Source organism: Chelmon rostratus, chromosome 14 (assembly GCF_017976325.1).
Source record: "Chelmon rostratus isolate fCheRos1 chromosome 14, fCheRos1.pri, whole genome shotgun sequence".
NCBI lineage: Eukaryota > Metazoa > Chordata > Actinopteri > Chaetodontiformes > Chaetodontidae > Chelmon > Chelmon rostratus.
Genome location: NC_055671.1, coordinates 2767769 through 2782482, shown reverse-complemented (window position 1 = coordinate 2782482; position 14714 = coordinate 2767769). Strand labels below are relative to the sequence as shown.

The 14714-nt window shown below is 40.2% G+C and overlaps 1 protein-coding gene across 1 annotated transcript in view; it reads left to right on the top strand.

Annotated features, from left to right (window-relative positions):
- The window catches only part of dlg2 (discs, large homolog 2 (Drosophila)), a 190462-nt gene that overhangs the window by 86233 nt on the left and 89515 nt on the right, over positions 1-14714 (top strand). The window contains exons 5-7 of the mRNA XM_041952695.1: positions 6278-6361; positions 7800-7964; positions 11604-11663. Coding sequence (XP_041808629.1) covers positions 6278-6361; positions 7800-7964; positions 11604-11663 — 309 coding nt within the window. The remainder of the gene's footprint in view (positions 1-6277; positions 6362-7799; positions 7965-11603; positions 11664-14714) is intronic.

Here is a 14714-nt window from a genome sequence, read left to right as displayed (position 1 = left end):
ATTTGCACACATACACCAACACCCATGTGTTCTTGCAGAGACTATCAGCAGCTCTTGACACGTTATTAAAAAAATGAGCTTGTATAAGTAGTTTGAATGGACATATCTACAAGTTAACATAATCTTTTGTTGCTTGATATATAATATGATAATGCTGTATGATAAATATGAAAAAGTAAGCCACTTTTCTCCTTTCTTGTATTCCACACTGCTTGTTTAACCTTCATAGCCAAGAGAGGAACACTTTGTAATTAGTGTTAGGCTGAACTGATAAAAAAGGACGTCTTTGTGGTGCCTTTTGATAGCTATGGAATAGAACCTTTGAGAGTAACAGCCCTCTGCATTGCTCTGATAGGTCTCTTTGTTACACTCATCCCTGCCTCTGCTTAGTTTTCCAGGCACCTTTTCTAAGCCTTTATCCAGCGGTCACATGGCCTCCTCCTCCATCTCTCCATGGGTTCCTCTCTGTCTCGCTGTAGCATTAGTCACTCATCGTTAAGGAATACATCACTTGTAGATACTGTGCTTCATTACATTCACATGGGACTCACCATTCCCCAGTGCCATGACATGACTTTTACTGTTGTTTCCAACAAACTGAAAAAGTAGCTTGGCTGAGACGTGATGCACTCTTGTTTTACATCAATGCCAGGAGAAAGTTTGCTTTTGACATGTGCTGCCAGCTTTGTTAACGGTGTTGAACATGTGCTGTTGGGACACTGGTGGCATCCAAGCTTACATCCAGACTGTAAAAAGGTTGTTTTGTGTGCACATTAACAGAACTCACTGCAACTGCACACCACAAGGTCTGTCAAAGCAGAATCTTAGGATTGAATGAGTAAATTATCTGTAACAAGTTAGGAAAATTAAGAAAACGACCAATGAGGTGATGGACATTATGCTAACCCATGAATTCTGCTTATTGTCACATTTAGCTTGCCTTATTAACTTGCTACTAGTTTAACCAGTCATGTTATCTACTGGAACTTCTTCACGCCCCAGTTATTACGCTTTGTCAGTAGTTCTAATGACTTCACAAATCTCAACTGCTCTAAATCTCAGCAAACAAAGAAAGTTGAGCATTGCAGTGTTTCACTGCTGTGGTTCAATGCTAGTGGAAAGAAAATGAAAAGAAAATCATTTATTTTCACTTCAGGCTTCACGCACACCACACAATGAACCAGTTGTGCTCCACAGTTATGATTGTGTAACCAGAGCAATGGTGATTTCACCTCGCGCTGTGGTGATTCTCTCACACAGTATATTGTAGGTCACTGGGCTTCTCTCAGGCTTGAGGTCAAATGGCCTTGGATTGGTACAGTAGATATGCTCTTTAGCTCCAAGCCTTCTTCCAGCTATTTGCTTAGCTCAAACATTCCATCTCATTACAGCAGTCCCACTGTTGGCTGCGTATCATGCTGTTGCCAGTAACACAAATTCATGCTTATGGTGACCAGTTAAAGGTATCATTGAGAAAGTGTATTAATATATTGAAGCTTACATGAATGACATATCTCACATGAATCTCTTCCTGCTGGTAGTGTTTCCACTATTTGGCTCTGCGCTTTGTCACTGAAGAAATCATGTAGAAGATTTGACAAAGTCTTTATAATTCATTTTCATCTAGTGGTTACTGTGTTGGTGTGTGTCCTCGCTGGCAGTCGTTGCTAGGTTACAGGTTTAAAAGTAAACAGGCAGAGTGGTCCTCTCATTAATCCGGCCGCAGTGCTGTAGCATCACAATGCCACAGCAATGCGTGGACTGAGCTAATACAGCCAACTAAACAACATATTAGATAATATACAGTAATGAGACTTTACGTATGTGTCATCTGACATGAGTGATCCCAAAATGAGTCAAATTCATTGAACTGTTGAGTACAAATGTCAGAAGGGTATAATTTCAGCTATGGTGTGCCTTCAGTTTCTATATTTAGACCCTTGCCTCTCTCCCAGTAGTTGTGCTGTGGTAAGCTAAACAGCAGCAGTCGCTACAGACACCTGCCTCCTTGCTTCTAACAGCAAAACACAGGAAACATCTGTGTTTGGGAACTGCCTATACAGCCCTAAAGCTGACAGAGTGCACAATGTGCTGTGTGTTGTTGTCGCTTTGTTTAAAGAATCTGTTTGACTCGTTTTGGTCTTATGTCGTCAACTATTGAACAACTATTATTATCAAGCTCCACAGTGATGTTGTCATTTTTGTTTTTTAGTGCAGAGTCAGCAGTATTGAGTAGATTGCCATGGGATTTGGTGCAGACCTTTATGGTCCCCAGAGGATGAATCCTCATGACTGCAGCTGAAGCTATGAGTCGATTATTACCAGAGTCAACAGTAAATCAGTTGGTGTTCATTTGACTATCCATTAACCATTTGAATGAATTTACTGGATCTGGCCTCTCATATGTGAATATTTATTGATTTTCCTTGTTTTTTATCTTAGTAAACTGAACATCTTTAGGATTTGGTCTGTTAGTGAAACAAAAAATAGCAATTTTAATCCAATCCAATTTAAACTGCATTGAGGGCAAGTTTTGTGTGTTTTTCACTATTTTCTCACTATTGAAATGTCTTGATAACGATTGGTTGGATTGCCATGACCCCACACGATGAATCGCAGTCACTTTGTTGATCTCTTGACTTTTTACCTAAAGGAATCAGGTAAAAATGTAAAATTGTACAGTACTTTTTTAAGTAAAAGTCAAACTAAAAAAATGTGTTGATGGACAATCTATGTGTGCATGTGTGTCAAGTCACAAGAGGAATTTAGCATTGTCAGTGTAGCCTCTATATCATAAATAAATAGCTGTAATAAGGTAGGTACTATTACTTATTATTGATAAAGTATTTTGTGGAAGCCAGCTGGTACTGTAACACCTTAATCTACACAAGAAAATTCTTTACACATCAGTGCAACAGAACTTTGCCTTCTACTCAGTATCAGGTGTTTCTACACAAACTATTGATGGAGATAGTTATTGATTAAGGACAGGGTGCCCATCTTTACTGCTGCATCCAGTACAGTATTGCATTGTCAAACTGAAACAGTGCAACACTCTCCCTTCTGCCATCTACTGATTAATCCTGTTGGAAGGCCGTAATTATAGAGTGCATTGAAGAACTGATTCAGCAACTTGAATGAAACTACTACCTGTGTCCTAATAGTCCCACCAAAATAGCAGCAGCACAAAGCCAGTGCGCTCTGCATACACAGACCTTCACACAGTGGTTTCCCTCTTTATTCTTGACAAAGACTGAATGGAGGCGTCAACACCAAACACAGAGCTTCTTTTTTTTGGACTGTTTTCATATTTTCCATCATGTTTCAGTGAGCACTCCAGTGTTTCCATCTGGTGATGTATGATGGTACCAGTAAATTAGGCTCCAGTTGCATTAAATGCCAACCCAACAACATTAATAAGAACTCCAAACTGGCAGTAACTTCTAACTATGAGTTATGGACTCCGCAGCAGGAGCAACAAGCAATACTAGACTATAGAAATGAAATAACAGCTACTTTAACAGCAGAAGAAGACATCACCAAAGCAGACAACACAAAGGTGATTTAGCAATATGCCCCACAGTGGCTGCAGCCACAAACACGTATTCGAGCAAAGAGAGCTGAACAGTTTCACAAACTATGGAGCACACACACACAAAAAACACCATGTTGCTAGGCAGCGCAGTAGTTGTTGATGTCTCTGTAGTTGCTGCGCTCACCTGTCTGAATGTCAGTCTCTTCTTTCCTTGACCAGTCTCAGTCCACATTATAACCAGTCCACTCAGCCTCTCAGTCCCAACATTACCAGTTCACCTCTCAGTCCCATTGCACTCCTCACAGCCTTCATGCATTTTAAACTGAACGAGGCTCTGCAGTCACAGCTGTGCCAGAAATGGTCAGAAATAGCAGAGAGGCCTCACACACCTCTCTGAAGGTAGAAGTTCATAAGCAATGTAGCAAATGTAGAAGTCCACACTGGAGGATCCTCCATGGGCACTTTAGCATTTAGCATTTAGCCAGAGCCAGCATACACCTACTGGTAACACAACATCTAGGATGTGTTTGATTTGTGACAGTTAGCGTGCTTGTCGCTTGGTGCATGAAATCAGTGACTGAAGTAGATGCAGCCTTTTTTTTGATTTAACTATGCCAAGGTCATGCTCACCCTGACCCAAAATAACTTCATTCTTAATTTTGTGCAGTATTGTGCATTGTTGTACTGTTCACAAACACTAAGCTCTATCATGTTGCCTGTTAATGGTCTGGGACAGAGCTAACATTGTCTAACATGGGTTGCCGTTATTACTGCTGCTAGCTGCCGTTTCATTCAGGAATCTCATATGTCATGTTAGCTAAATCTGACAGATGTCTATGAACATGATGCACCCAATTTAAAAACGTTTTTGAAATGCAGATGTCGCATACTTTGTACACACACGTGGTCAAATTGAAAATGTCCATACGTAAAATCATGACACTGTGGCAACGTGTTTTGAACCCCTGGGCTCTCAGCTGTTTGTTAAAAGGAAACGTGTTTATTATTTGCCTTCTATACTTTCACATTATCCGGTTACATTTGTAAAGGCATCTTTTTCTCTCAGTTTCAGCCCTCCATTCAGACTAAAACAGCATTTCTGCCAGCCTCCACAGAGTATCAAACTTAAAACGCTGGCGTGGTGTTTTAGTGCGTGCAGAGATAACAGAGCTTCAGCAAAACGATGACATAAGCTGCCTGCTGAGGGTTGGGAGCTGTGTGCCTGTAACACTGCCTGTAAAGAAGACAACCTTTAGTTTCCTTTCACTTTCTCTGTGATTGTTCATTTTAAATTCCAATATAGCTGAATACACAGCAGAGCTGTTGTCATTAATCATGGATTCATGTTGATTTTGACAGATGATGTCACAATTATAAAATAATTATTTTATCACTGCAGCCAAACATCTTGGTTAGCATGTGGTATTTATTGGATGCAATCAAGTAACTGTTTCACGCTCGTTCAGTTGTCTGACAGAAGGAAACTACGTAAAAGAGAACAGTCTTTTACAAAGTATGCTGTGTTAAAACACTGCACGGGTCTCTACAAATCATCAGAGAAATTCTGCGTGGATGCAAGTCGTTGTCACAGATTTGAAGCTTTAGACAGCTTAATGTAGGTCTATGAAGTCTTGACTGAGCCTCACTACATATAACATTAGACATGCACAGCTACGTCCGAGTTCTAGCAGCATAGCTCATGAATCCATCACTATTCAACAGCTTGGATGGCAGAGCTTCCCTCCAGCACACCACAACTGTCTGCCTGTGAGTGCCTGGTGGAGTTGCCTCGGCGTGGTGGCGTATTTAAGATTTTATGTTGTTAAGACAAAGATATTATGGACACTATAATTGATATAGCTGGGCCCTGTAGAATAGCTCATCCATTATCCACATAATAATGAATAATAATTCTTTTGTCACTTTACCTTTTTGTTCGTCTTACAGGGTGGGATGGTAGATAAGGCATGCACGAGAATACAGGTCAGGCAAACTTACAGAATGCACTTCTATTTTTAGTAGCCCTGGTAGCCGTTATGTCACGGGCCTGGAGCTGCATCCTCCTAACATTAGAATGCGTGTCTTTACATCGTTGCCTTTGGGTCTCATCAGAAACAAGTGTGATCACTGGAGCGTTACAGTTGGCTTACATCTCTGAGATGCAGCTCGCCACACTCTCTGCATGAAGATCACTTGTGTTTGTGTCACCCCTTGTTCCCACAGTCTGCTGTAGCTACTAATTATTGATGACACCTGGAATTTAAAAGTTGTGAGCCTCTCACTTAAAACGGTGCGACCATGTCAGTGAGTGCTGCTGTAATAATCCCCTTATTTGGTTAAAATGGTACAGTACATCCTTTCTTTTTTGCTAAGAATTGTGTTATGCTGTAGTTTGCCCTTCATCACAGATCTCCTAGCCAACAATTCAGTTTTACCGTGCCATGGGATGACTGTTTCTCTGTATCTACTCTACCCATCTGTTACTACCTCTGTGTTTATGTGTGTTTCAGTTTGTAATCACCCTAACCACATCTGTCCTGCATGTACTGACATCTGTTGTGTTAGTACTGTACGTGCTAGTACCTCGCTCCTCAGCCTCCTGCTGCTCTTTTTGCTTCTGAATGGATGTGCTTGTTGTCTGCTTTTGATCTGGATGTGATTGATCATTTGTGGACTTAATTTCTTAGTGACACTATTGTGTTTGCTCTCAGTGGTCACATATGGTCCTGTTGCTCTCTCCAGAACAGGCCACCAGCAGTACAGGGGTCACCCCACAACGGTCAGCCCCCACCCTGCATGAACCCTGCCTTGATGAACGCTCCCTGGGTGAGAGAGGGGAGGAGGGGGGTGGATTTTTAAGCCCATATCATTCTGGCGATCAAGCACAGTATTTACTGTCGTGATGATTCAGTTCATTTAATCACTCATGTGGTTAGAAGTTAAAGGAGATTTCATCATGTTGATGCACCGTAAAGCTAATGCACTCCATCGTGTGTTCATTGGGTCACAACACACTTTAGAGTAATTGTTGACTCTCCTGAGCATCTTTGTTGTCACTGTATTTATATTGTTATTTTCTATCATGTGAATCTGTTGTTGCAAAAACTGAGAATTAACAGGGATTTCAAAATACCATGCAGATCCAAGAAAAAATGAAACTGTCAGGTTCTATTACTGGATCACTTAGGTGGGATGTGTAAGAAATTTCCCTTGAAGATATTACACAAAACACCCACACCAAGGAAGACTGGAGGTCCTCGAAGATCTGCAAAATGAATTGGAAGACAAAAAGCTGCTTTGAGAAAAAGTATCCTGCTGTTAGGAAGATGAAGTCCCCCCTGTGAACGTTAAATGAGGAATACAAACATTATTCCCATGTGTACTGCTCATGCAGATGATGCAAAATATGTGTTTACCAACTCATGGACACAACATCAGGACAACCATACAGCCTGATTCTCAAGCTCTGCACTGCAAAGCATATCTTTACAAAGCTTTTGTTGACTGAGTCAGAGCGTCAGTTTCACTCCATGGTCATTTTAAGGCCACAGTTTGTGGTGGAGGGAAATGCTTCAAAGTTATTTGAGTAAGTTATTTCCAAGAGAACATATTTTAGACTAAGCTAGTATAATGTATAGCATGAAAATCCTTCTTTTAATAAACACAAATCTTTAAACTCAGTAAACATTTTGTCACATAAAACTTAAATCTTTTAATGAATCTAGTCCGTATACACGGAGGGTAAACTAGTATATTCTAATGAGTGAATCACTGCCAGTTTGAATGTGCAATATTAATTAAAATGTTTGACATTCAAAAATAATGGCATGCAACAAATGCAATTTTGATGGAAACCTCATGACTGTATTGTGAGTCTGGTGCCTCTCTGGCTGCGTTATAGTTTTGCCATGTTGATGCTCATACACCATCATCTGTGTCACCTTTGAATCAGTGTTTTTCATGAGGAAAACTTTTGAAAACAAATTTCTTTAACATCATTCCCTTCATAAATTACAGTATTTAAGCACTGCAAAATAATTGCATCAAGGAAGATGTAATTATTGAAAGGGCACATTGAAAATGAAGATATGAATATAAGTTTAGCACTATGATATAGAGTTTATGAAGATGAGTTATTATTAGCTTTTTCCCATGTCATTTCTGAGAACAGCAACACAAACCCTGTGTTTGGATCTCATCATTTTTTTTCTTCTTTCTCAATGTCCACCCTTTCCTCTTTCTCCACCTCCCTTTCCGCCCTCAGCAGTACCACTACCAGGAAGATGACTCGCCGCCTCTTGACCAGGGATTCCCACGGCTCACCAACGAGGTGCGCGCCCCTGAGCTCGTGCACGTGTCCGAGAAGAATCTGTCTGAGATCGAAAATGTGCACGGCTACGTGTCCCATTCCCACATCTCTCCTCTCAAGGTTAGCAGCCAATCTCTCTCCAATCACCCCTCTCTCCTCCGTTTGTCTTTTTAGCTTACATATGACCTCAGACTGCTCAGTGTTTTCATAGTTAATTCTAAATCAATTCATACTTTTGTTAGGCTAATAAAAGGCAAACCTTTGGACATAGTCTTTATACCATGCCTGCTAACACAAATGGGTGAGCAGACCATGAAAGTTGTTTCAGGCCAATTTTGAGATATTTTTTTGTTGATGCAACAGTAAGTGAGTTCTGCTTATGTTAGATCTGAATTATTCCTAAAATGTGTCCTCTTTCTTTTTGATTGTTGTTTTTTCTTTTCCTTTCCTTGGATGTGCTTTCATGAGTCACAGAAGCACATTGGTGGCAATAATCTGCTTATGAGTGTGAAGTGTTTGTGTATAATTAGAACAGGAAATGATAAAAAAAAAAAGCTGTCTTCACATCCATCCCTCTCTGTGCTTTTAACATTCTTTGCACACCTTTCCCCCTGCATTGTCTTTATTCATGAAGTGCCAGTGTGTGTCCTGACCTGGACTCCAGACTATAATACCTCAGTGCCTTTCTGTGCGCACAAAACAGCACGCCTCCGTGTTGAGTCAAAATAAAAACATTACAACTGTCTGAAGTGGTCTCAGGTGCACAGTACAATCTGTAACTGTCTTATTGATCTGGGTCAATAATACAATAATACAGTAAAAGAAGGGTAGAAGGTCACATGGCGGTTCATCTTGCAGATGGAGTTTGTTGTGAGGTGGTTGTGACTCTACTCAGGTTTGATCCAGCAGAGGGCAATGTTGGAAATGAAGAGACGTTTTACTGTGTTGCTTTATTTCAGGCAGTGTTTCAAATTCTTGGCAAATCATTCATTGTTTCGGCGAATGGAGAATGACTTGACTGCAGAGGCACAGGCAGAGCATTGAGCAGCACTTGTAGAATGATTTCAGTATCAAGACTGATTTATAGTTACTATAATTTTTACTATTTACTAGTTTCTACTCTCTTTATAATTGTTGTTTTATAAATGCATGGCTTATGAATCTGATATTCTTAGCCTGTGTATTTTTTACGTTATTCAATAAGAAATGTATGCATGGTTTTAAAAAAAAAAATGGCATATATTTGTTTTATTGGAATATTAATACTAGAAGAGATCATCTGGTATGGATCTGATCTGATGTCTGATGCTGACATGTGCAGCAAAATAATTCTCTCTAATGTAAGTGTTCAAAGCTAGTAATGTTGACAGAAGTGACTCTTCCCCCACAGAAACATACTCTACAGAATATCTAGCTACATCTCATTATCCTCTGGTTTAATTAACGTTAGTCCTCAAGGTTAGATTGTAATTGGTCTATATTAAAAAAAATAATAATAATTTGATTGGCTTCCATCTACTGTCACAAACTGGCTTGAAATGGGTAGAAGCTGTGATCATAATTGAAATCTTGTGTATTGTCTTGGTTAGAATGCATTTGATTGGACGCTTGGCTTTGACTTTGACCTTTGTGAGTGACCTGCTGCACAACAGCAGAAACTCAATACGATCACAATACTTCTGTAGCAATATTCTTGTTAGATGATTATGTTAACACTTTTATCTTTGAATATAAAACTGGTTGACACTGTCTCCATCTATTGTGCGCTTTAGCTCTGTTTTCACCCTCCTCCTGTGTTGTGTCATAACACAACACAGGAGTGATAACTTGGTGTTATAATGTATTTCTATATATGTATTTCTAAATGCTTCCAAAGTCCAGTTGCCTTTTGGAAGCACTTAGAAGTATCATGACCTGGATGAATGAGAATCTGCACATACACTGTAAAATGTAGATTATAAACCAGTAGAGGCACACCAAATGTCTCACTGATCATCTTCATAGTGATGTGTCACAGTTAATGAGGTTGTTGTTCATGTAAATGTGATGCACAGCAGTCATAAGGCCCAAACAACCTTAAACCAACCTTGGCAAACATTATGTTGCACTGTATTTTTTGGGGGGATAATTTTAGTTCCCAACAGTGAGAAAAGCTAAATTAGCAGGTGAGGACATGTATGCTGTCTGCTCCTTGATGGTTGTCGATTATCACAGCAGTGATATTTTCAGGTGTGGTTGCAGAGTTGTGTGAGTGTTGACAGCTGGCAGTCATTCAGCCCATGTTGGTATATGTTTATTGACAAGCTGTGAACTCAAAGCTGCTCTGTTTTCTTACACTTGTCTTTTGCTTTGGAAACCAGTTGGTCTCTTATGAACACAGTAGTGATCATCAGTGAATTGGATTTTGCACATGTGCTGTCAGTCTGTGATAGGACTATCCATGGAGGTAAATATGTTGCAAAATGCAAGAGCTTGTAGAGCTGATATGAGAACAAAAACCTGAATCTGAATGTTTGAATTTTCAGTCACACATATGAACTGTAGAGCTTGCAGAAAAAATGTCAACTTGTATGTTGAAATTTTCACGCACACCCATGTTTTGAATGTGAAGTCACAGACCATTCACAAATGTGTAGACTGATATTTACATAAATACAACGACAGCTGCAAACATGTATTCCAAAACTTCCTCATACTTATACAGTCACCACAACTGGGTGATTGCAGCCACAAAGATGCTCTCTCGCATCACAAAGCGATCAGTCTGCACGCATTGACTTTTGCTACACTTGCGATAAATTTGTTGCAAAACTTGCACTTGTAGCTGTGGAAGGATCAGAGAGCAAGGGGCGGGGGGTGGAGGGGGAGGTTTAAGAGCTTGACCCAACTTACGTCGGTTGGCAGGGGCTGCTTGTCATGTCATTCATCACACCAGCATTCAAGGTGGTCATGGCTGTGCATAGATCCCACTGTTGTAGGTGATTCTTGGCATTTTCTCCCTCTAAATGCACATTTTGTGTTTGCGTAAACATATAACATATAGGTTGAGAGCCATATGTTGTCATGCAAAAAAACCAAAGGTAGATGCACATTGTGAGTCAGGAGGAATTGGTGCTTTACATGTGTAAATGTTTCTGTGTAGATGCTCCTGCGTCTTAGTGTATGATCTGAGCTGCTGCATTAAAAGCCTTCTTTTCCCTCATGTGTCTCCTGTAGTGAAGCTGCTGTGATCATCCTGCTCCCTGTCTGTTCAGCTGCTCCCTGCAGATCCTCTCGTCTCATCTCCTTGAAATTCCTTCAGGACTCCTCTGCAACAAACACTCTGTATTTGTCTTTAGAAACATGATTCAGGACAGGTTTGTCCACCATTTAGCCGGTAACCAATGTACTGTAATGGAGTTACACATAGCTGCAAATGCTATGCATGCTTTGTCCTTCATACTTGCTTTAATGAGGCAGTTCTCACATTGAATTCTGCAAGCTCTCACATTTTGCAACATATTTACCTTAATAAGATGTTCGACTGGGTAAGAGGCTGTTCCTCATTGACAGAAATAATGCAGGATGTCAGAGTGATCACTCCTCCTCATCCTCATCTAATCTTAACCCCTTTGAACATTTTTCCCTTCTCCTCCCTTCAACGTGACAGGGTAACCATCACTAATGCTTTTTTTTATCCTGATGCATTAGGCTTCCTTCTCTCTCTCTCTTTACCTAAGTAAACTGGTAGTGATCTTGTCTTTCGTTTCTTACCTGCAGCCTGCACTGGTTACCCGTTTTGATCTTGCGTACCCAGGTGTGACCACAGCAAACTACATGGCAAGTTTTATTTCATTTTATTTTTATTTTACCTCTGGGGAGTCTGCACCTCCTGTGTATTCTTTTCTTTTCTTTTTCTATTGGTATTACTTGAAACTCTACCCTTATTTCGGGGTCTTTATATCAAGAAGATTGATGTCCCCTTGCTGCTGCATGGACTTTGGTGTTGTCTTCAATCCATTGCCTGAAGAAGTAGCCTACCCTTTTCTTGTGGGTCGCTGCCATTTTCTTGCCACACCCACACCCACACTTTGTTAAAATAACCCCATGCGTGTTTGTGACCCATTTGCTTGCCAGTGAATCCCATGTGCTTGCTGTGGTGTTATTGTGATCTGGTGTTGATTTTTCTCTGTCTGTAATCATGTATTATATATTGAAGAGTTTCCTGTCCCCAGGTTTAACCTTGTGTTTAGGATCCCCTTAACCTACTTTTAATAACGATGCATATACAAAAATATTCAAAGGCCAAGTTACTATTGAGGCATAGTTATAGCATGCTCTACTATGCATTGTCTCTATGAAGATATTTTTTAATTGATGAAACACTGGGAATGAATGAATGGGTAGTGTAGATGCAAAATGAGTCCACGCTCTACATCAGGGGTGGGCAAACTTTTTCACTTGTGGGCCACAAAGGGTTCTAAAATTTGACTGGGGGGCCGGACCAGGAGCAGATGGATGGAGTGTTTTGGTAATCCACCTCATAAGAGAAAATAAAATATCATGAGATATGTAGAACACATGTGCTTTAATTTCAATTGAAAATGAACAAAAGCATTACAACTAAATATCTGTCTTTGAAGTCCCACAGAACTGAGCTATTTATTGAAATGACTCTTTTTATTATTTTAAAGCACTGAAAGTTGTGTTATCCTTAAGGATATCATCATCATCAGTCTCCTCCTGACTGTCTTCATTTAAAAAACGGTAGGAGATGCAGGTCTACTTGTCCTCTCCTTCTATTCAATCAAGCAGCGCGAGGACGGAACAGTGACAACGCCAGTATGTGGAGCGCGTTATATTTGATCGCGCTGCATTTGCGCACTTGGTTTTGAGAACGTACGTGCACCTGAGCACCACATATGTGCATCCCTTAACAGACAGAACAAATTAGTTTCAAATGCATTTTTTACATAACACAACGGAGAAACGTACTTTTAATTTCAGTGGGGACAGTGTTGTTGGTCTCCCTTTTTATCCAGCGCATCAAAGTCTGGAGTCAGTTTTCTTGCTGTATCATAGTCTTTAAACACCGCCTGATCGGTGTTCAGTCAAAAATATTTAGTTGTCCACTCCTTATTAAAAACTGGACATTCTTAGCTCCGCTCATCTTTACAGAAGGGCTGAGGGTCGAAGAGTAAAGCGCAAACGTGGAGTAATACGCTTCACCTCAACAAAGCTCAATGTATCTAGAGTGCGCCATCTATTGGGAAAAAGCCAGAATTGCAGGGAAAATAAAACATTAACAAGGTTTATTGATATAATTTGTTCAAGTTCCGCGGGCCGGATTAAATTTTGTAACGGGCCGCATATGGCCCTCGGGCCGTAGTTTGCCCATGCCTGCTCTACATAATGAATCTGATGCTAGAAACCTCAAGGTCAGTCATTAACTACCAGCTTTTAGCACCCAAAGAAAAGTGAGGCATCAATTATTGTATTTAAAGCGTTCCAAAAGCACAGACTCTGGTTTTGGTGTGATAATGATTGACCGATTAATCTAAACAGAATTCTTTTATTAGTTTTTTCAATGGAAATATTCGCACATCCAGCTATCTCAGTTGCTTGTGCGTGGGAAAGTATCACTTCACTCTTGAGAAAAGAAGGGAGAAGATCCTGCAACATGCTCATGACAGGTATCACAATTTATTGATCATACTCATGTTTTGGTGTTTGTGGACTTTCTGAAGGTACAGAAAAAATGAAACGTCATCGTGATAAATAGAGCAAGAACAGTGTGCCGGATCTTCTTTTCTGATGTGTCAGTATCAGTGAAAACAAACATTGGCAATCACAGTCATAGTTCTTGAAATGAAAATTAAATTGAATTAAACACTCCTATTTTTAGTGGTTGTGTGTGATACATCATCACTGCACAAAGTATCTTTGATGAAATAGAAATCTTGTTTAAAGTTTATCCCTTCCTCAGGACATGCGCGCCTAATTAAATGCTCCATAACCCAGATTTATTCAAGCACAGTTGATGAGATGCTACAAGATTTATTGTTCAGTTTTGCTAGAGCTTTACAGGAAAACTTTAGAGAGGACCCTTTAGAGGACAACCCTCCGAGCCAGATATTGAAGGTTTGTGTTTCATAAGTAAAGCTTGCCATCTCCAAACAAACAGCTGGAATAAAATGACAAGATCATTTTAAGATGATTTTTGTCCGGCTTGAATATCTGCTTGTCTCAGAGTCATATCATCAGAAATGAATACTTTTGGGTTTTTTGGCTTTTGGAACTGTCACACATCACACACTGATAAAGATATTTCACCAATAGGCTGTCTGGTTGATAGTGAGGTAGTTTCTGTTCTTTTCTGCTGCTTTGTCCGAAACATTCTCACACTTACACATCTGCCTAGATAACTCTTGACTGTCTCTGGTTGTAATTTCCTGGTGGGTTGGTTCCCTTGTGGCATAGAGGTGAACCTGACTTGATCATTAATCTGCGTATGGGAAAGGCAGAGCGAGAGAAGCAAGCGTGAGGGAGTCGTGAGCAGGCCCAGGACTACGGATCCTGTGCTCAACCTATTTGTTTCCACTCGGCCTTGGGACTTTTGAATGAAAAATTGCTTTAATACAGCTGGTGTAATTGTAAAGGCAGCACGGAGGCAAGAATTATGGTTTGTCTATGACCAGAGGAAGTGTGACCTGCTGGTCAAATTAAGCACCACAGATTGGAGAGTATGACTCAGGGAAGACATTATTGATTCTAACTGCTGCAAAGTTTTATCGATCTCCAGCCTCTTTCCATGGTAATATCTGCTTGTAAAAACACACGCATTTTTTGCAGCAATTACTTCTCTGTCAATCAGGCAGCGTGAGGTTTTGT